Source organism: Paecilomyces variotii, assembly GCF_004022145.1.
Source record: "Paecilomyces variotii strain CBS 101075 chromosome Unknown C8Q69scaffold_12, whole genome shotgun sequence".
NCBI lineage: Eukaryota > Fungi > Ascomycota > Eurotiomycetes > Eurotiales > Thermoascaceae > Paecilomyces > Paecilomyces variotii.
Genome location: NW_021167151.1, coordinates 481,596 through 502,918, shown reverse-complemented (window position 1 = coordinate 502,918; position 21,323 = coordinate 481,596). Strand labels below are relative to the sequence as shown.

The window sequence follows — 21,323 nt, the reverse complement described above, 5'->3', positions numbered from 1 at the left end:
AATTAACATTGATCGCTGTCCTTTACCCGAGCTTCCTCTTATATTCTTCAAAAGATCTCAAGATCTCCGAACGCTGTACCTTTTTATTGAATATCCGGTTTAATTTCGATTTTGGAAAAAGGTTTTCAAGTCATATCGTCGTATGGAGGTGTCAAATTGAGCAAACACTCAAAGATACCTGAAGCTACCTCAAAGGAGGGCAACGGGTCCCTTTCGGCCTCCAGATTTAAGGGGAAATCGCTGAATATTTCAGTCTCACAAGTCCCGAGGTCTATCTAGTATTGGAACAGTAGCTGGGGCAGAAGAGCTGGCCGTGGGGACAGAATCAGCGGTATGAGGGACTTTATGATTGTTGCTAATCGCGGAACCAGTCATGCTGACAAGTAGATCTGCCAAATCTTCCAGGCCTTTCCCGATGGGTGAAGACATTGACCTAAGCTTATTTAGTATTTTCCAAAGAAAAAAATGCTATAGAAGAGTTTAAATGATACCAGCATGTCATATAATTAGCTCTTGATGCTGGAAGACGTAGCTCCGCACTCTGCTCAACTTTGTTTAGAGATTCTCGCCTCAGTGCTTTCTCGAGATCCGGCTCCAGTGATATGCCCAAATAGTAATAGTTCATATGCAGATTTAGCACAGGATGGATCCTCTTGTTGTCATAATTGTTCACCGCCAGACTTCCCAGTTCATACAGCTTCAGTGTCTCCCGACAATGAGTATTATTATATTACTCGAGAAACAGCAGAGAATCCCCTAATAGATATAACGATATTCAACAGTAAAAGATCCAGCCTAACCATAATCCCCTCAAATGCCTAGAGGCTCTAAAGATACTGTTCCAGGATGATACGGGAAGGGAGAACAAAATACGAACCTACCGTGCACTGAAGGTCCTTTTCTTTCTCGGATATAGCTCTGGGTAGGGAGAGATCAAAGTATGTACTTCATCACCTTCCTTCCACGCGGGGATGTTTAAACGAGTGACTTTTGAGGGCCACGAAAGTATCAATGGGCTGGCCCACGGGGAAGAAGGAATCGAATCTTGCGAAGAGCGATTGCACCACAACCAACTCCATTCTGCGGGGCCAAGTTACAGTAGCCACGACTATGATACGGAATGGAGAGCTTCTGGACTCCGGTCGGTATTAATGTCCGCTATTCCCGTGAATTAATATTAGGTGAATAGTGATGCATCAACAACGATTGTCGGTAATTTTGCATTTGGATTTGCCGTGTACGCGGGGTGAAATTAATAATTATTACCGGGTCATCTACTGATCTCCGACCGAGATAAGGTTGACCGTGCCCAGATCAACACGCATAAGCAAACAATTGTGCTGGTATTGGAAATAATAATAATGGAGGCCGATAAGTCCGTTTTTCTGTCAAAAACTCCTGACGCCGTGGGTTGATATGTTTTGCTCTTTTAGAAAAGCAAATTTCAAGGGTCTCTTCTTATGCTTTAGTCCATTTCGACTTCAGCAGGCGTCATGAGCAATGAAGCATTATCCATCGACCCGTCAACGGACGAAGAGAAAGGCCCAAAGCCAGTGGTTTTAGGTCAAGATAAACTATCGGACTTGGCAAATGGAATTGTCGGCTGGGACAGCTTGGAAGACAGTCAAAACCCTCAGTAAGAGATTCTGAAATGTAAAGTCGGTGATGTCGGTGCTAAAGAAACCCTTTAGGAATTTTCCAAGCAAACGCAAATGGTTTCTACTGGGCCTTGTGAGCTTCGTCGCGTTTCTTAGGTGCGGTTGTTATTTGTTAGATCCAGCTAGGACCAGACCTCTGAGGAGTTCTCCTTTTTGGTCGAGTCGTCTAGACTTCCGATATTATTCAAAAAGCTATATATCTCGGAAACTCTAACAGATGCCTCAATTCAGTCCTTTGGCGTCCTCTATTCCGGCGCCAGGAATAGAATATGCGGACGAGACTTTCCATGTCACTTCTACTATTCTAAGTGCTCTGGCAATCAGCATCTTTGTTCTTGGCTTCTCAGTACGTATATACATACAAAAGCCCGTCCCTGCGATTTCTTTGACACTTGAAGAAAAGTACTCACAGAAACAAAATAGATTGGCCCCCTTGTATTCTCTCCGCTGAGTGAGATCTATGGACGGCAGCCTATCCTCAACTGCGCAAACTTCTTCTTTACGGTATTCCAAATAGGGTGTGCCTTGTCCCCTAATATGGCCAGTCTTATTGTCTTCCGGCTGCTAGCCGGTATAGGCGGTTCCGCCTGTTTAACTATAGGCGGTGGGATAATATCTGATCTCTTCCCTCTGCAGCAGCGAGGAAAAGCCAACGCGATGTTTACGCTCGGTCCATTATTTGGACCCGTTGTTGGCCCTCTGATCGGTGGATTCATTGCGCAGCGCGCTGGTTGGAGATGGGTCTTTTGGGTCTTGCTCATAGCCTGCGGTGTCGTAAGTGTCATTAATATTGTTACGGGCCGTGAGACAAATCCATCTGTATTACTCCGCCGGAAGACTCGCCGGCTCCAGAGAGAACAAGAGCGCCCTGATCTGCGAAGTGTTTACGAGCTGAAAGATGAAACTGCGAGTCCATTCTTCCTGATCATCCAGAGTATCAATAGACCCGTTAGGATGCTCGCTAGATCACCGATACTCTTTTTCCTCGCGCTATATCTGTCCTTCGTCTTTGGGCTTTTATATCTTCTTTTTACCACTATCACATCGCTGTTCATCAACGACTACGGCTGGCCTATCGAATTATGCGGTCTCGCATACCTAGGTATCGGTCTTGGATTTATGCTCGGCATCACTGTCGTTGCAAAAACCTCAGATAAGACCGTCATCCACTTAACAAAGGCCAACCAAGGCGTGTTTGAGCCAGAAATGCGCCTTGCAAGTTGTCTTTACTTTGCTTTATTCATCCCTATCAGCTTTTTCTGGTACGGGTGGTCGGCAGATAAGCATGTTCATTGGATTGTACCGATCATCGGTCTGCTCCCGTTTGGCTTCGGCATGATGGGAATTTATGCGCCGATCCAGACCTATTTCATCGATGTGTCCGGACAATATGCAGCCTCTGCAGTGGCCGGATTGACGGCGATGAGATGTCTTTTCGGTGCGTTCCTGCCCCTTGCAGGCCCCTCTATGTATGACAGGTTGGGTCTGGGCTGGGGAAACTCCCTGCTGGGCTTTGTTGCCCTTGGTCTGACTCCGGTGCCTGCTTTGATTTATCGATACGGCGGTGCGCTGCGTAGAAAGCACCCTATCAAGCTCGGATAGAATTATTTGATTTTGAGCATGAGATAACGGCGATCAAATGCATGATAGAACGGCAGGAAAAGTCATAGATTAGATTAATGCTGGCCTCTCCTTTTTGACAAGAAGGGCCGTTGTGGCTTTCAAATGTGATTTGATTTCAGTTCCAGTTTCAAGCGAGTGTTGTAAGTATGTATATTTGACTCTGTTAGTCCGTCGGATCGTCATTTGTCAATAATACTTACTTAAGAAAGTACCCGGCAACACGTTATTCCCACCCCGTGACCGCGTCTCTCGCGCCCCGGATATTGAAGGAAATGATATCTTGAAGCACAACGACTGCTTGTTCATTATAACTCCAGGTTTCTGGGATAGTGTGGCGCGACCTGTGTGTTTTCTTTTTTTCCCCTGCGCCTTCAGTGTTCTCGTTTGGAGTTTGTCCATTCGCCCCCTTAGATGTCCCCGTCACGTTCGCGTTTCCCCGTCCGCGTCTAATATCCGACCCGCCTCTTGCGCAGTGGAATGTACTTGTCGCGCGCGTTTTGAACCGGAAGGAAACGGTTTTGATAGTACACGATGTCTGGCTTGTCAGATTTTCAGAATGGGTATCACGATATAACCTCCGGGTCCGATGACGGAGATGAGTTGGTCGCAGAGCTCCTCGAGCAGTTCGCTGTGCCAACCGCGTCTAGCAGAGACCACAGCGAACAGAAATCTCGACCTGCTTCTGCTCATGAAAGGCCGACCCATACACAAGGCGATGGAGGATCAAAGTCAGAGTTCTCTGGAATCGAGGTTCCGCAGATTCAGGATGTCGATGAATATGAGTCCCTCCCCGGCCATGATAAAGTGCGACGCATTCTAAGCAGAGGGAATACGCCATGGGGGCCTTACTACTGGGTTGAATTTAGGAGCGGAGATAAGGATCTTGTGAGTTGAGTTGTGGTCACCTGTGATTTTATATTCCATTCACTATCAGGCTCACTAATCTTCACTTTCCACATCAAGGTCTCCTCATCCCGACTTCCTACTCTTACCAATGGCGACGATGCTCTAGCCAAGTTCAACGATTCGAACAAGCAGAGTCGACAGAGACGTGGAGATATGGATTCTACAAGGTCACGCAGATCATTAAGGCAAGGCAGTGCAGAATTCGTGAGTTCGATGAATTTGGTCTTTTCAGATGAAGAAGATGCAAGTAGCGAGAGTCTTTCTCGCCAGAATGCTACCGACGGATCGTTGCGCTCAATTCGTCTTATTGTTGGACCTCCCCCGCCGCCATCGGAAGACGAATACCTCGCCTCGTCTTCAGAATCAGGGTGGACTACAAGGCGTCAATCCACTCGAGGCCGACCTCCACGTGCGGTGCCTGAGAGCAGCGATGAGGAGGAAGAAGTGGACGACTCTTCGTCTTCAAGTGATGATCTCGCAACCTCTTTCACGACAAGATCGTTGAGGAAGCGCAAGCCTCAGACGCTTGCCATACGACGCTCCAAGCGGCAGAGGACGTCCGGGTACTCAGAGTCTGGTAGCGAATACAGTGCCCCAAGAGGCGCTCGTTTCTCAACAAGGACAAGGGGACAGCCGCGGAAAAGTCTCAGAGAAAGAGTCGAATCTGATATCTCCGAGAACGAGGCCACTTCGAGAGAAAAGAAGTACTCTGCTGCGAAGGAGTATTTCGAAAAGGTCCCGAAGGATAATGAATTCCGACTCCGCCATCGCAATGTCTGCGATACTTGTTATACTTCCAAAGACGACGAAGTCAAAGGGCCACTCGTTTTCTGCCAGGGGTGTACCAGTGCGTACCATAAAGTCTGCTTGGGACCACGTGGTTCGCGAGAGCATCTAGTCACCAAGGTCGGACCGGACCATTTCATACTACAGTGTAGACGTTGTATTGGAGTTTCCCATACAAAGGATTGGTACTCTCCCCACCATGGCTTCTGCACTGAATGCAAGGCCCCGGGTCCTATGTCGAAGCCTCTTCGGGAGCGGTTGACAGCGCGCCAGGAGCAGCAACTGCGAGAGAAGAATGGGGGCCTGGACCCGATCACCCCAGTCGACAGGTCCCTTATTGACAACGTGGATAATGTCCTTTTCCGCTGCTCGGACTGCTATAGAGCCTTTCACTTCGAGCATCTCCCTCCAAAATCTGAACAAGAACCCGCCTGGGAAAGTGAAGACATGACACCTGCTGAGCGTGCCAATGCACGCTTCAAGGAATATTCACGGCGTTGGATATGCAAGGATTGCTCATCCGTGCCTGGAGAAATAGCAGCGCTAGTAGCCTGGCGGCCGACGAATTTGGAGAGCTACGTTCCCGGAACCACTGCGGAGGCTATGAAGGAAGATGAAAAGGAATATCTCGTCAAATGGAAAGGCATGTCCTTCTATCGAACTCAGTGGATGCCGGGTACTTGGGTCTTTGGCGTAGCGGCCGCTGCCATGCGGAGAGCATTCGACAAGTCACCCAAGAATCTGAAACCACAGATGACTACGGAGGATGCGATTCCCGAAGAATATCTACGGGTTGATATCGTCTTCGATGTCCGCTACTCCAACGTTGTAAGTAACCGGACCTTGGAAATCGACAGGGCACGGGTGAAGGAGGTAAAGGAAGCCTATGTTAAGTTCAAGGGGCTCTCATACGAAGATGCCGTATGGGAATCGGTTCCTGACCCTTCAGACACTGAAAGATGGAACGACTTCAAGGCAGCTTATGAGGATTGGGTCCTGCGTGACTATGTCCGTGTTCCCAAGTCCGGTGTGCTGAGAAAGCATCTAGCCAAGATCCGATCTCAGGATTTCGAATCCACCTTGATGAAGCGTAGTCAACCGACCATCCTGACGGGTGGGCAGATCATGGACTACCAGAAGGATGGCCTTAACTGGCTGTACTACATGTGGTATAAGAAACAAAATGCCATTCTCGCCGATGAAATGGGTCTGGGGAAAACCATCCAAATCATCAGCCTGTTTGCGACCCTGATACAGGATCATAAATGCTGGCCGTTTCTTGTCGTTGTCCCCAATTCCACTTGCCCAAATTGGCGGCGTGAAATCAAGACCTGGGCTCCTTCGCTCCGTGTGGTCACTTTTTACGGGGGCAGCGTTGCCCGCAAACTAGCCTACAAGTACGAAATGTTTCCGGAAGGAAGCTCGGATCTGAGAGCTCATATCGTCATCACGTCCTATGAAACCCTCAGTGACGACAAAGCAGTCAGAACTGTTTCGAACATACCATGGGCCGGTCTTGTGGTGGATGAGGGACAGAGGTTGAAGAACGATAGAAACCAGCTTTATGAAGCTTTGTCGAAGATACAATTTCCGTTCAAAGTTCTCCTGACTGGTACTCCTTTGCAGAACAACGTTCGCGAGCTATTCAACCTGCTCCAATTCTGCGACCCGACTATGAACGCACAAGCGCTAGCCGAGAAATATGCAACTCTTACCAAGGAAAACGTTCCTGAGCTACACGAAATGATCAGGCCCTTCTTCCTCCGCCGGACGAAAGCCCAGGTCCTCACTTTCCTTCCGCCAATGGCGCAGATCATCGTCCCAGTGACGATGTCTGTGGTGCAAAAGAAGTTGTACAAATCTATTCTGGCTAAGAACCCGCAATTGATCAAATCGATCTTCAAAAACAGCGACAAATACAACTTGAAACAAAATGAGCGCCACAGTCTTAGTAACATCCTCATGCAATTACGCAAGTGTCTCTGTCACCCATTCGTCTACAGTAGAGCCATCGAAGAACGCACCTTTAATGCTGTTGTGGCTCATCGAAACTTGGTTGAGGCTTCAGGAAAGCTACAGCTGCTAGAGATAATGCTTCCAAAACTACAGGAGCGTGGCCACCGCGTTTTGATCTTCAGCCAATTTCTTGACAATCTGGACATAGTGGAAGACTTCTTGGACGGACTTGGAATGCTGCACCGCCGTCTGGATGGAAGCATGTCTGCTTTAGAAAAGCAAAAACGAATCGACGAGTACAACGCCCCAGACTCGCCATACTTTGCCTTTTTATTGTCAACCCGCGCTGGTGGTGTCGGTATTAACCTGGCCACCGCTGATACCGTTATTATAATGGACCCTGATTTTAATCCCCATCAGGATATCCAAGCTCTATCCCGAGCTCATCGAATTGGTCAGCAAAAGAAAGTTTTGGTCTTCCAGCTCATGACGCGCGGTAGCGCGGAAGAAAAGATCATGCAAGCCGGAAGGAAGAAAATGGCTATGGATCATGTCCTCATTGAACAGATGGATGCTGAAGATGAAGCTGGAATGGATCTTGAGTCAATCCTTCGTCATGGTGCTGAAGCACTGTTCGATAATGACGAGTCTGGCGATATTCGGTACGATTCAGACTCGGTCGATAAACTCTTGGACCGCAGCCAGGCTGAGAATACACAGACTGGGGAGGATGCGTCCGCTGAGTCTCAGTTCAGCTTTGCCCGCGTCTGGGCCAATGACACTTCTGCTCTTGAAGATAGTCTGGGAGATGCAGATAGCACTGCCACCCCAAATAGCAACGTCTGGGAAAAGATTCTCAAGGAGCGTGAACGCGCTGCAGAAGAGGAAGCAGCCCTTAAAGCCCAGGCGTTTGGTAGAGGTAAAAGAAGGCGGAACGTTGTCGATTATTCATTCAAGGAAGCTGAAGCTGCGCTTCACGTTTCTCCAAGGAAATCTCGCGAAGCGGAGAGTGACGCAGAATTCATCCACCAGGACGATAACTCGGAGACTGAAGCGGGTCTGGGTGAGACTCCAAAGGGCAAGAAGGTCCAGAAAGCGCGGCCATTCAAACGTGTCAACCCGCTGAGCGCTGAGAACACTGCGCAATTGAATGGGACGAGCCTTGATGGCAGTGCCGAAAGTGGCCGCCGTCCCTCTCTGCCTTGTCTTGGTTGCAAGCGCTTTCATCCTGTGGGCTACTGTCCCCTTAAACTCGCTGGTGTTGAACATTGCGGCCTCTGCGGCATTGCCCATTTTGGCCATCAACGTACTTGCCCTCATCTGAATTCTGAGTCTCAGGTAGCCCTGATGCTGAGCTTCCTAAAAGAAAGCACTGAACCAAAGGCGCTCGTAGAGGAGGCAAAACGATACCTCCGCGGGGTCCGGGGGGATCTTATTCGCAGGAAGAAGGAACAAGAGAAAAGAACCTCACTTGCTGGCAATCCTCCCAGAGAGATCAACACCGCTGGGCCTGTGGTGAACGGGGCGGCATATCCTAATCCTGGCTACAACCCGATTCCCGGCTTTCCCCCCGGTGCACAGCAAAATCCGGCTATGTTCCAGCATATGAGGTACCAACCTCCGCCAAACATGGGATACATGCCTCCTAGTCAGCCACAGCCTCCTCATGGCCTTCCGCCATCACAACCATGGCAGCAGTACAGAAGCCCCTATGGGCCTCAATCTATGGCACCCCCTCCCTCTGGTGGCCATACGAAGAAATAATTGTACCAGAACACTTCTCCTTGCTTTTTACCTCGATGGATTCTTCGGGTCTTCCTACGTTCATTCATGACACGGGGCTTATAGAAATGGAAGTTTCTAGTTACATGGCGTCGTCAGGAGATCCGTTGCTTATCGCTAGAACATCGTATTGAGAGGGCGCGAGCCTTACACTAGCTCGTCAGGCGGATTTCCTTTTACTGGAGTTCCTATTTAGGAATTGGTATTTAGATAATTACTCTCTTTCTAGTTATCTACTGACTAATGATCTCTCTCTCTCTCTCTTTTTCTTGTCGGTTTTCTTGCCAGACTTCACTGGCTTTAAGCATACGCCGAGACACAGCCAGCTGCAAATCCACCCAGAGTCTAGGGACGGAGATAATAAAGACAACAACATCGTTTACTCGTACATAGTTCCGTTGAAAAGCATGCAGCTGACTGCAGTAGATCCCGGCCGATCACCGTTTAACTACCTACCTAAGGTACATACATAAGCCTTAACCTTAATTTAAAAATCTTACAGCCACGTGCATGCACGATGTCACTTACGAAAAAAAAATCATACCTAAATCGACATTCTCAAGGAGAGATATAAAAAAAAGAAAAGAAAAGACAAGAACTACACAATGTGCAGGAAAGAAAAAGGCATAAAAAAGAAATGAAAGGGCCCGAGCCGCGGATCGAACGCGGGACCTCGCGCAATATAGCAAAGCAAAGGGTTGACCCTAAGCGCGAATCATACCACTAGACCACCCGGGCTTTCGATGTTTTGCAGCTCGTAGTGGTGGATTTTGAAAGGGAGCTGTAATCGATCGGTGAGGGGTGGGTTAGTAGTGCTATGATGTGTTAGCGAGGAGTCCGACTGGTTGGTTCTATGCCGGGGGTTGTGGGAAGAAGAGGGCTGAGAAGGAAGTTAGTTCGGTTATCAGATAGATAGATGAAAGTTAAGATGAGCTGGGGATGCAGTGTAAATAACTAATAAATGCTACTAAAGTTGGTCATGCGCCCGCGATGTGTTACATCTGACGTCAGGCGCGACTAAGCTGTTCTAACTTCTTCCTCGGTGGTTTCTGTACGCCACATCACCATGATTGACGTCTTGGATCGAGATGTACGTCGGAGGAGACGTTCTGCATGCGGGGTACGGAGTACTACTATGTTGGGGTATATACCAGTGGAGGCAGTTCTCAGGCTCTCTGTACTTGAATAGGCTGTACTCTAGATTTCGGTGGCTTCTGGCAGTCAAACGATGAAGGTATTCCCCTGGTATATGCGCAGCTTCCATGTTTACTTCCATGGTCTTTGGTTTCGACAGAAAAATGTATTTATATTATACAGGACTATACCATATGCGACGACGACGGAGACGATCCGTCTCTCCGTGGGTCAAGCGGCGAGGAAGGGAGAAAGAAAAATATATAATGCGCAACGATCTGCCATTCTGGCATCTTAGATATAAGGAGAGCTTCTTCGCCGAGACGAATGGGGTTCTAGATTCGACGATTCCTACCTGCTTCGTCTGATTGTCGGTCCAAATGAGAGTAGCTTAACATATGAAGGAAACCGAGGGGAGATGAGATTCCACATCCAGCCCGATGATTTGCTGTGGTCATAGTATGCGCAAACATCTTATAGACCCCTGATCCGTCTATCGGGGCTGAATATTCCTCTGGATAACGCATTAGTCTATATTCTCCAATTGCAAAGACATTTTCAGTGGTAGTAAATGTAATGCTCTTCCTTAGACCCCCAGCAAGGCTTTGTGGCTGATTTTTGACTTGTCCGGTTTTAGCTCTCAGAGGCCTATTGCTTGCCCGGGTTACGCCCAGAAATGAACAAGATCACGGCCCCTCCAGAGAATGGTTACGAGGCATTGGTTTAAGATAAGATCTACTTATATATCATATGGAGTGTGTTTTCTCGAGATTCTCTGGCTGTGCACGAAGTTTTCTTGGCGCACAGGGGAATCTATTATATCGTCAGTTACAGCTGTGTTCAACACACTATACAAGTCACTAGATTACAAGGCTCGAGCTTCTTTATCGGGTCAGATGTTAAATACGAGGTCAACTTCTTAGAGACGCTGGAATGCGAGCAGGCAGGTGATTAGCTGTGCGCTGTATAAAATAGCCCGTCGAGTTCGTACCGTTCAACGTTCGACAAGTTAGACTGCAAGTATGTCGAACTATGCATCGATGAGATATAGCCGTTCAGATATAGTTTACCATTTATCTCGGTACCTGTAGTACAAATCACACATAAATCAATTTCACGTTACTATAATGTTTTTTCTAAGACCTAACCTCTCGACGAGTACTACGATATTTTAAGGAGTATACATTCCGTCCGGTATACCTGATAGCTTCATATATCCAACTAAGAAAACTTTCTTTCATTGAAGCCCGGGTGGTCTAGTGGTATGATTCGCGCTTAGGGTCAACCCTTTGCTTAGCTATATTGCGCGAGGTCCCGCGTTCGATCCGCGGCTCGGGCCCAATATCTTTTTTTGATCTTTTTTTTTTCTCACCGTCATATTATTCGATACACTGGTTGGTTGAGTGTGTGTACGTGTTTTGGTGAGTTGTGAGGCTTCAGTCCCGCGGATGTGTAGGAATGCCCAATTCACGTTCTCTCTTACGGGCACACCCAACGTATTCAATGGATTTCGTCTACAGTCCTATCAACGTTTTGAATGTGATAGCATATATCATCATATGATAATGATAATCGCCAGATGATGCCTGCGTCGTCCTCGGCCAAGAGACAATCCCTCGCGACTATATATATCGTAGAGATGGAAAGACATAAGACAGCACACACATGAGCACCCACCGCTCATTGCAAGAAGCCCAGAGTAGAAAGTAATCATAGACTCTTAGAAACGTAACAGCATCTAACAGAAGCTGTCGGAGAACGATGCACAGGGACAATACACACCGGGCACGCCTCGCAGGAAGCTCAGACGATTTGGTGATGGATAACCAAACAGAGTATGGAGTAACAAGATTGCGATAGAGGCATGGGAAAGGCACCTGCGTAACCAAACACTAAACAAGTGAACATGGAAGAGGCCCAGACATCCCGGGAGCTGGGGGTAAACAAGGAAGTGGCCCACGACAAAAGGCAAGATCACCAGAAAGGAGATTCCCACGAAAAGGGGAAGGAATATTCGAAGAAACGCAATTATCATGACAACATGGGTCGGCCCCTGCCAGCGTACCACGGCCATGGGACTCTGCATAAGACTGATTCTCGAATCATCCCCGACATGAGAAAAATGCCTTGAGAATCATACTTAGTAGACGCTAATTTCCCTAGATTGAAAAGGGGACGGTATTCGAATGATCTCAACAATGGTCATCAAAATACAGTGGGAGTACAGGGTTCATGATCTGTGAGCCGAAGATTTTTCCAGTGCACTCGATGAAAACACAGGGAAGAGGCCATTGTCCTGAGGGGTTGCTGAAGGCAAGAACAGATCACGCAGATTGTCTTCCATGGGCTAACTAGCAGCCGGCCCTGATTGCTCGGAAGAGTGAGCCAGCCTGTCGGTTGAGAGCCCTGGGAGCAGCTCTGGCGCCGGTGTTGGCCGATTTGACGACTCGATTGTGCAGTATTGTCTGCTCCTTCATTACGGCAAGCGTAAAGAATGGTCGGATAGTCTATGCGGCAGTTATGGCGCTGACCTGCATATGCGACGGGGTCAAGGATGAAAGATAAAAACCATACTGACCAGAACAATATTCTTATCATTATCTAGGTTTTGCAAGCCATTATTGCCTTGGGGAGCGTCAGAATGGTACCTACTGGAAGCAAACATCTGCATCATTAGAGCATTATCCAATTCCAGGCACTTTCAGAAGATAAGTCATTCCCATAATAGTAACCTTATCTATAGAGAATACTTTCTGTCGTTGTCTTAACGACCCGCAAGTGGCCAATCTTTGAATGGGTCCTGGTACGTATTCCTGCTTTGTTTTATTTATACTGTACCTCTCTTCTTATCAAGCTGCCAATAATACTTAGCAATAAACGAACGCGGGTCTTTAACCTTAATCCGCCAGCTGTCTAGTCTCCGGACCTGTCTATCCACAGAGCATGGGGATAATATTAACTGATGGGTTGTTTCTCGCTCTCAGACCCCTTTACTATTAATGATATCCTGCACAATTCCTCTAGTTTTGATTTATGTGGAGAGACGGCCGGGATACTTGCCGAGGGAACCGAATGTCATTTCAACTCAATAACCGGCAATGGTACACGGCGACATCAAGTAGACGACAACCAATGAACAGATGACTTGGAGTCATAATCCTCAACGTCTTTTCTACCTTAAACGAGAAAAAAAAACTCCTGCGATTGTGATCGCCGTCATGCACGCACCTCGAGGTGCTTTCAGCTCGGGGAGGTTGCAGGCATTACTCCGTATCAAGCGCCGATCACTTCCTGGGATTTCCGCAGATAATTTCCCTTTACGCGAACATAGGATCTTGCACCAGGCTAGATAAAGTATTATATCAGATCCTACGGGACTAAGCAGAGATCGACATGGGCCAGTCAGCGCTTTCGTTTCACTAATCCTTGGAAATTAACTTACCAGTGGCCCCTGTTCTATAGTAGTACATGCCGTGATGTTTGCCGCCGCCTAAATCCCTTCTACGGAGTACGGCGGGCTTAAACAGGAGAACGGGACAAAGAACGGGACAATGACGCGAAAGACGGCTTGGATGAGTTACCAGTAGTCGTGTCAGCCGGTCGAGCATGGGCCATGGGATCTCGTAGAGTATATAAGATCTATCGAGCTGGCCGTTCCCTTGAGGACCGCTGAGCTCAAGGCCCGTCTCGAATCCATCCCACGTTCGTTCCAATCACTACACTCACCTTAGTCTATCTTTAAACTCCAACTTTCAAACCCTTCAAGATGAAGTTCCTCAGTCTGCTGGTCCCGACCTTCGCGGTCTTCTCTGCTGTTTCCGCGGCTCCTACCGCCCTCAGCTCTATCTCCAAGCCTGTCGAGGCCACTGACCCCACGGCTGTCATCTCTACCCTGTTCTCTACCGTCCAGGAGCACACTGCCAAGATCAGTGAGTATCTACCTGTACCTTATGAGAAGATAATCGACTGATCTAACCATAATACCAGACTCCACCGCTGCTGGTGTCTCCCAGTCCTCTCCCCTTGAGGAGCAGCAGGCCGCCGGCAAGGCTATCACCGCCGAGCTTGCAGCTATCAACTCTGCCGTTGTCCAGGCTACCTCCCAGGTCCAGGGCATCCACAAGCACGCCATGGCCCTCAAGAACTCGACCATTGCTACTCGTCAGACCGTTGACCTTGACATTGACCTCGCCCCGCTGGTGACCAACCTCCTGCTTGAGGTTAGCGGCACTCTGGACAACGTTATCTCCAGTCTTGGTCTCCCTGCTACTCTGTCTTTCCTTGGACCTCTCGTCGGCAGCTTGGGTGGACTTCTCGCGTCTCTTGAAGTCGTTGTTAACCAGCTGCTTGCCCTTGTCAAGCAGCTTCTTGACGGCCTTCTCACCGGTCTCTCCGAGGGTCTCACCGGTCTTTCTCTGTAAAGGGCTCTCAATGCTTCCGGTTGTTCCTCATGTGAAAATATTTAGGAATAATATCTAATGGAAACGCACTACCCACTTATCAGAACACATTTCAGTCTCTGTAGAAAATACTCTTCACGTATCCGGATTGTAATGTTCGGTGTTAAAGGACCTTTCCACTATGCTTTTATCTCCCCATGAAGAAGCATTGATCTACTAAAGTAGTTAGGCATATACAGTCAAATGCCTCTTGCCGGTGTGAGTATTCAATTAGCTTGAGAGAATTGAGGATTCCTGTCCGAGAGCGATGGGTTACGACTAGAACGTCGTTCAATTACAGATATCTCTTGCTATCTCGGAGGAAGGCTTGTCACTAGGCATTATTTAAAAGATAAATGGCTTATTGTCACATACCGTTTGGCTTTCTATTATTCATAACAGAAAAAGAAGAATCCAAGCTCATCACTATGGAGAGCCCACATGGTTGCTCAGCCTTCTAGAACAAAAAAATGGGGAAAGAATCATCTTTCCTGGCCAAAGGACCTGAACCGCATAAGGATTTGGACCTAGATAATGTGAATGGTTTAAGCTAGTTTCCTGGTGATCATAGGCCCGACGCCACAAGCCTCAAGGCTTCTCCTTTACTGCCAAGCAATCAGCCCTATCAAGGTCTATCGGAGTATAGCGCAGATAATAGCATCTAGCCGGCAATCAGAAAGTGCTCACTTAATCCCAAAGCAAGTAAGGTACTGACGTCGACCTCTCCCCGGAATTTGTTCGTGAAGGATTTAAGAGCATCGACGCAGGTGTACGGAGTGCAGCCATTACCGAAATCGACGAGTGTACAGTTTTGCCCGTCCTTTCTCGTAGATTCAAGGTAATATAATCAAGCATACAGTTCAATGGTTCACGGGTAATTGTATAGGACACTGATTAGTCTTCCTCTTAGGCTGAAACTCTCAATATGAAGCAAAAATGGCAAATCTGAAGCGCTATATGCAGCCATCCGACACGCAAATTCAGTTGGTTGTACCGACAACCACGACCCATCTGCCGGGGCAAACCACATCTGGAGTGAATGACTGGCCTTTTTTAAATTCTTTTTTGACAAACACAGATGGCTCACAATGCATAAAGGCGGACTCCCAGGACTCTGATGGAAAGTTCCATCTTGCGTCTTCCCCTAGTTACCCTGGCAGGATCCCACCCAGCTTTTATCACTCCAGTGGGTGTTGCCATCCAGTTTCTATTCAGCACACAAGGGCATTTTATCTTGGTATTCTTTTTAAATGAAAGTACATTTCTATTGGAGATTCTCTATCATATTTGGTCTCTCATAGCTATAAAACTTTGGTCACATGCTTATTAGCCTTGTCTGGTGTGGTGGTGTTTGCCTGACAGTTAATTCACTGGTGGCTGGTTTCTTTGAGCGTGTCTGTCTGAGAAACACATCTGGAGATTTCTTTGAGCAAAGCAGAGCTCTCCTTCACTGACACACAATCACTTGTTTTCAATAATATTCTGCCTGCCCCCCATTCATAAGTTATTCTGTTTCCTCATCACCTTCCTTCAAGCAACTTGTTCTTCTACCCTCTGTTTTTCCTATCTTACTTTCTCATATCAGATTTACCTGTCTAGCATCTTCCCACCTCATTATAGCTAGAGGATACATTTCTTCACAAGATAGACGCGTCTTTCTTCATTATCATCACTCTGAGTCAAGATGGCTTCTCCGCTGCGCCCGCAGTTCTTCATTTCTCGTCCGAACGGTACAATGACACCCATGATCGCGGTCGACGAGCTTCCTGCGCAGATCTCGATCCGTGGTGTCCCACGAGTCCTCGCACCAAGTGAAACTCAAGGAATGACGAGCTTGGGATCTATCCCTCCTCGCGCGCAGTTCTATGTTGTTGAGGGTGTTCCTCTGATCAACCCGCGTGTCCCAACTCCTGGGCCACCTAACCAGTTCCTTCAAGATGTGAACCTTCAGACTTCGATCATGAGAGTGGCTTCTGACGAAAACCTCACCCCGAGTCAGCGTCTTGCCCTCCAGACAATGCTCCAGCAGAATTTGCCTCAAAACTGGATTATCCCTAGTCCTGCAGTTGGCCCATGGGGACCAGCAAACACTGCTGGACATGGAGGTGCTAGATCGGTAGGATATATAGCTTTCTCGAGAAGACACAGTAAAAGATTACTGACAATCTATATAGAATAGCGGAAGACGTGATGGCAACGTGACCCATAATCCCAAGAAGGAGTTCTGTTCCTACTGGATCCGTCACGGCGAGTGTGACTATCAGCAGCAAGGTCAGTAGGTATCATTTGAAGAAGCCTAGAACAGCGCACTGATCATGTATTGTAGGATGTCTCTACAAGCATGAAATGCCTAAGGATCTTCCCACTCTCGAAAAACTGGGTCTCCGCGACATACCTCGCTGGTATCGTGAGAAGCACGGCATCCCAAGCCTTTTGCCAAATGGACACCACGGACGTCACCAGGTCACCTCTGCCCAGGACCGTGGTCTCAACTCAACGACCAGGACGCTTCCGTATCACCTTAGACTGGGAATCACCGCCGGTGATGATATTCCTGGACCAGACAACCAGTCGAGACACAAGACAGTCAATCAGCCTTCGATCCCACAGGCACCAGCCGCCATGAGGGCACAGAATCACACTGGCCGCGAGACCCCCTACATGGGTGATGGCATCCATTCTCAGAAGCACGCACCGAAAAATATTCCCGGTATGCATGATCCATCCACCAAGAAGATTGATCTCCTTTCCTTCGATCCACTTCCCGGCTATCCCACGCTTGACCCGATCCGCAGAAACTCAAGTGATGGAGAGAAGAGCAGCTCTGAGGATGCAGAGCTAGTTCATCACCACGAGTTTGTCCGCAGCATGCAGTCTCTCATGTCAGGACCTGGAGGCAGCCACGCGCCGACCGCTATTCATGCCAATTTCGGCTCTCCTACTCAGATGCGGTCCAAGAAGCCCGTGAAGTCTCGTCGTCTGTACCAGCCTCGTGTCCCTGCGGAGGCTCCAGCCAAGAACCAGGTCATCGTGGAAACCCCATCCTTCAGGGGAAAGAACAATAGTGGTGGCAATGCGAGGATTTCCCGTGCTGCCTCTCCTGACTCCAAGAGCAGCTCTCAGAGCACTACTTATCTTTCTCTCTCTGGACCGGGTCATCGTGTTTCGTCTGCTAGTTCCTCTCGTGTTGGATCACCTTCCACTGACTCTCCCTCTTGCCATTCAGATTCCTTGACTTCCGCAAACCCTCTTGGGGCTATCGGCGAGGGGAAGAAGAACAACCACAACATAGCCCACTCGATGAGTCCCCTCCCGAAACCCAACTACAAGAAGGGTAAGGGTAAGGCCCCCATGGATCCTCTCGCGGATGACTTGTTCGGCCTCGGTCTGGAGGATGACGATGATGAATGAATGAAGTAAAGTTCGAAGAACGATGTTTTGAAAGATTGAAAGTGGGAACAACTCCAGGTCTGCCCGGTAGTTACGCGCTGTTGAGACGACGAATCTCTCTCCCACAACCTTTTCTGTTATCCTCCTTCCTTCCCCTACCTACCCAGGGTTAAATATACCAAACACATGGATCATTCACGGTTTGGGTATGATGGGAAAGAAATTATCTGCACCCCACCCCTGGTTCGAGATGATGGAACAGATTTTCTTCTTCCGCCCCCCTGTCTTCTGTTTTATTATTATCAACACCCCATCCACACACATAACGTGAGACACACTGTATTTGTCCTCCCCCTTTTGTGTCCTGGCACTGGAATATTCGCAGTCGGAATCCTCTCACCGATGCTAGTTGGTCTTCGCCTTCTGGATGAGGTGTATATCATAAAGCACACCGATGGCTATGTCCTATAAAGAGCCCTCTTGTTTTTCAATTTATCCCCCAAATGGAAACCTCAAATTGAGCCCTGGATTTCCCACCTGAGATGGTTTTTTTGTACGTTTCTGAACTGGTTTCTCTTTCAAGATTGGCCCCCTTTTCTTTCCTTTTCCTGTGATAAATAGTCAATGGCAGACCAAAGTGTTAAGTTTTACTCGGTCCTATTTCGTAATCGGCTATGCTTCTGGATATATCAGGCCACGTGCGGAACCTCAACCTGTCAGCCATGTGGTTCTCGATCTTAAAATAACAGATTGGAAAGTTATGGTACATTGGAGATCAGAACTGTCTAGAATACATGATAGAAAGACGCTGCTCCAACCGTCTAGATTGCTTGTCCCATTAGCGTTATCACGTAGTGTTGCTCTACCTCCGCAGCTTTTGCGCTCCCTTCTTCTGTGCCTTAGCGCTGACCTTGACGGCAACGCGCTCCCGCTCCTCAGCGGCCTTCAAGTTCAATGCCGTGTTCAAGGCAGGTAGTGTCTTGACGGCAAGTGCAACCACATCGTTGCCGTCTACGATAAGCGGCCGTTCTTGCTCGGCGATTTGTCGCTGATTCCGTGTAGCGGCCAGCTGCTTCTTTCTCTCCTCTGTCAACTTCCAGGATTCGGGGAAGTAGATCTTAGGCTTGGGCTTGTGATGCCGTAGGTCAAGGGGAATATCCTCGAAAGAGTCACCCTCTTTAGCCTCTTTGATCAGCGAGTTGACTAGGTCGCCCAGGTATCGCTTGTTCTGAGCGCGGTGGGGGAACTTTTCACAGGACATGCGAACGATGTCTGTTTCTGGGTTGTAACGGGGTCCGACGAGTTTGAGGAATGTCTGGCGCTGTTTTTCGCTAAGATGCTTGGGAACCAGGTCCTTCGAGCTGAGCTCCACAACTACCTTGGGCTCAGCCGGGTGCTGCTCACCCATGTAGGTGGTGTATCGGAAGCGGAGAAGTTGCTCTTTGGAGGGTAAAACGAATGGCTCTGCGAATTCTGTAGTACAAAAAAATTAGCGGTCCGCTCAGTGAATGAAGATGAGACGGAGGGCCGTACTGCTCAGCAGCGGCATATCCCACGCTGCAATTCTTGCATATTCTCTGATTTCACGGTGCAACTCCAACTCTGCATGTGCCATTGATGTGATCTCATCGTCGTTGAATTCCTCGTCACCATCCTCTACAATACCAAACTCGTCGTCTTCCTCTTCCGCCCAGAAACCACGTTGTTTTTCACGGATATCCTCGAATTTCATGGGCTGCTCTCTTTCAATCTGGTTGACGCCTCTGTCGATCTCCGCAAACATGGCTGCTCGTTTAGCGGGATCGTTGTACTCCTCCACAAATTTGCGGTTCTCGGCATCGAAAAGTTGTCGGTCTTCCGGCCCCATCATTTCATACATCGAGCGCTCTTCCTTGCTGAGATGTTCCGGAGAGTACTCAGGCAGAGGCTCCATATCCTCCGGCCTCGGGTCCCTGGGAGGAGGAGGCACTGGAGGGTCTTCCGGCAGGTAGTTGTAGGGCGAAGCTGAAAAGAAGCGAGACTGTGCCGCGACTGGGTTCTGAAATGCCGTGTTCTGTCGAACAGGCCCTCGCCTGGCGAGGAACAGAGCCTGCCGGCTCATGGACCTCGCTGCAGTGGCCATTGTTGCTGATGAGAGAGAACAACGACAGGCCTTTTTTCCTGTCTCTTTGCCTGCGCTCGCCGGATGTTTTGTCGGAGATCGCCCGTCGGCACGGATGCGCTAACGGGATCGGGAAAACGTCGCTCCGGTCCCCCCAGAAAGAACACCCCGCGAGCTTTGTTGAGCTGTCAGTTGTCCTGCTTCACTTCTCCAGACACTTGGCGGTGTTCTTTTTGCTCACAAGTGTGCTTCTTGACTGACTCTTTTGGATTGCTGCATTTTTATCCTGTCGTGGTTGAGCTGAACTGAAGTAGACAGCCCGGACCAGGTACTTCCTAATCTGGAAATCCTGAAGGATGGGGACTCGCGCTTCGCCCAAGAAGCTGTGCTTCGTCACTATCGGCGCTACTGCTGACTTTGACGCGCTGCTGCACAAAGTCTTAGAGGACTCTTTTCTGGTCCAGCTGGAAAGGTTCGATTACACCAACCTGCTTATCCAGTATGGTAAAGGAGGACGTCCCATCCTTGACAAGTTTCTCCAAGACCATCCTCCTCGGAGCTCTGGACGCCATGGCCTGGAGATCAACGGTTTTGATTTCAAGAAGGAGGGTCTCGAAAAAATCATCCATCTGACCAAGCCGAATGAAGAAGAAGGTCGTGAGGAAGGAATGATCCTCAGTCATGCAGGTCTGATCCCCAGACTCCAGATGCATAAATATTGTTGACATCAGTCTCTCCAGGCACTGGCACTATTTTGGAAGCAATTCGTATTTCTGTTCCCATTGTAGTTGTGCCCAATCCTAGTCTTCAGGACAATCACCAGGAAGAGCTGGCTCAACAGCTCCAGAAAAATGGATACGTTGCTGCTTGTCATTTGCAGTATGTGTCAGTCCCTTTGTGAAAATATGGGTGGTTACAGCACTGACGTCTTGTTAGGGATGTTGACGATGCTGTTCAGAGGGCGGAGGATCTCCGCTACTATTTGCATAACTGGCCGCGCAGCGCGAAGGAGGCAAGAACCAAAAACGCACTGGCGGAGGTAATGGCTGACGAGATGGGTTTTGTTGATTGAAGGGTTTCTATCCACGTCCCCCTGTTACTTACCCTTCCCGTGGAGGTGGCTACACGGTGAACATCAATGTGCCTGTCTCAGCAGCACCAGCCCGGGCTCGTCCAGCTCAAAATAACCCAGGAACCCCTCAGGATACTGACTGCCAATGCTCGGACTGTGTTCCCGCCCGCCAGGAGCGCCGTAACAGCACCCGTCGCCGCCAGCTGTATGATGCTGAGGAGCACCCCATGGTCACGATTAACATCTGTCTTTGAACCAGCAGACCTTCCAGTGACTCCGTAACCTGATATGCAACCCTGGACCACACCAGTAACATCTTGCGATTGAACCCGCGCGATTAAGCCCAGGCTTTGGACTTCAACAATGCAATCTTCGGCATATTTCTCAGTTCGGTTTGATTAAGAGCAAAATAAAAAATGAAAACAAAAAGTGAATTGGAGGAGTCTTCTGGTGTTTTGGCGCTCTACCAGGTGGTA

The 21,323-nt window shown here is 48.6% G+C and overlaps 7 protein-coding genes and 2 non-coding genes across 9 annotated transcripts; 6 read left to right on the top strand and 3 right to left on the bottom strand.

Annotated features, from left to right (window-relative positions):
• Positions 1-1,433: 1,433 nt before the first annotated feature.
• Positions 1,434-3,422, top strand: C8Q69DRAFT_478117 (major facilitator superfamily domain-containing protein). The gene is made up of 2 exons (XM_028631360.1): positions 1,434-2,004; positions 2,082-3,422. The coding sequence occupies exons 1-2, from the start codon at positions 1,876-1,878 to the stop codon at positions 3,258-3,260; spliced, it is 1,308 nt and encodes a 435-aa protein (XP_028482338.1). The 5' UTR covers positions 1,434-1,875; the 3' UTR covers positions 3,261-3,422.
• Positions 3,423-3,812: 390 nt separating this feature from the next.
• C8Q69DRAFT_447373 (putative chromatin remodeling complex subunit) lies at positions 3,813-8,693 on the top strand (the record flags this gene model as incomplete). Its single annotated transcript, XM_028629205.1, has 2 exons — positions 3,813-4,166; positions 4,245-8,693. 2 exons carry the CDS (start codon positions 3,813-3,815, stop codon positions 8,691-8,693), a joined length of 4,803 nt encoding a protein of 1,600 aa, XP_028482337.1.
• A 662-nt stretch (positions 8,694-9,355) lies between these two features.
• C8Q69DRAFT_t119 lies at positions 9,356-9,449 on the bottom strand. Its single transcript has one exon. It is a non-coding gene; the product is annotated as a tRNA-Pro (tRNA).
• Positions 9,450-11,090: 1,641 nt separating this feature from the next.
• Positions 11,091-11,184, top strand: C8Q69DRAFT_t125. Its single transcript has one exon. It is a non-coding gene; the product is annotated as a tRNA-Pro (tRNA).
• Positions 11,185-11,288: 104 nt separating this feature from the next.
• C8Q69DRAFT_478111 (hypothetical protein) lies at positions 11,289-12,138 on the bottom strand. Its single transcript, XM_028631359.1, has one exon. It carries the CDS (start codon positions 11,929-11,931, stop codon positions 11,584-11,586), a length of 348 nt encoding a protein of 115 aa, XP_028482336.1. The 5' UTR covers positions 11,932-12,138; the 3' UTR covers positions 11,289-11,583.
• Positions 12,139-13,378: 1,240 nt separating this feature from the next.
• C8Q69DRAFT_530395 (hypothetical protein) lies at positions 13,379-14,352 on the top strand. The gene is made up of 2 exons (XM_028633728.1): positions 13,379-13,774; positions 13,833-14,352. The coding sequence occupies exons 1-2, from the start codon at positions 13,612-13,614 to the stop codon at positions 14,264-14,266; spliced, it is 597 nt and encodes a 198-aa protein (XP_028482335.1). The 5' UTR covers positions 13,379-13,611; the 3' UTR covers positions 14,267-14,352.
• A 1,616-nt stretch (positions 14,353-15,968) lies between these two features.
• C8Q69DRAFT_514369 (hypothetical protein) lies at positions 15,969-17,778 on the top strand (the record flags this gene model as incomplete). Its single annotated transcript, XM_028633339.1, has 3 exons — positions 15,969-16,400; positions 16,459-16,555; positions 16,611-17,778. 3 exons carry the CDS (start codon positions 15,969-15,971, stop codon positions 17,693-17,695), a joined length of 1,614 nt encoding a protein of 537 aa, XP_028482334.1. The 3' UTR covers positions 17,696-17,778.
• Positions 17,779-18,282: 504 nt separating this feature from the next.
• On the bottom strand, positions 18,283-19,951 carry C8Q69DRAFT_478106 (mitochondrial ribosomal subunit protein-domain-containing protein). Its single transcript, XM_028631358.1, has 2 exons — positions 19,208-19,951; positions 18,283-19,147 (listed from the first exon to the last, which is right to left on the bottom strand). The coding sequence occupies exons 1-2, from the start codon at positions 19,794-19,796 to the stop codon at positions 18,537-18,539; spliced, it is 1,200 nt and encodes a 399-aa protein (XP_028482333.1). The 5' UTR covers positions 19,797-19,951; the 3' UTR covers positions 18,283-18,536.
• Positions 19,952-19,963: 12 nt separating this feature from the next.
• On the top strand, positions 19,964-20,911 carry C8Q69DRAFT_87438 (family 28 putative glycosyltransferase). Its single transcript, XM_028634125.1, has 3 exons — positions 19,964-20,462; positions 20,516-20,654; positions 20,712-20,911. The coding sequence occupies exons 1-3, from the start codon at positions 20,132-20,134 to the stop codon at positions 20,845-20,847; spliced, it is 606 nt and encodes a 201-aa protein (XP_028482332.1). The 5' UTR covers positions 19,964-20,131; the 3' UTR covers positions 20,848-20,911.
• The last annotated feature ends 412 nt before the right edge of the window (positions 20,912-21,323 follow it).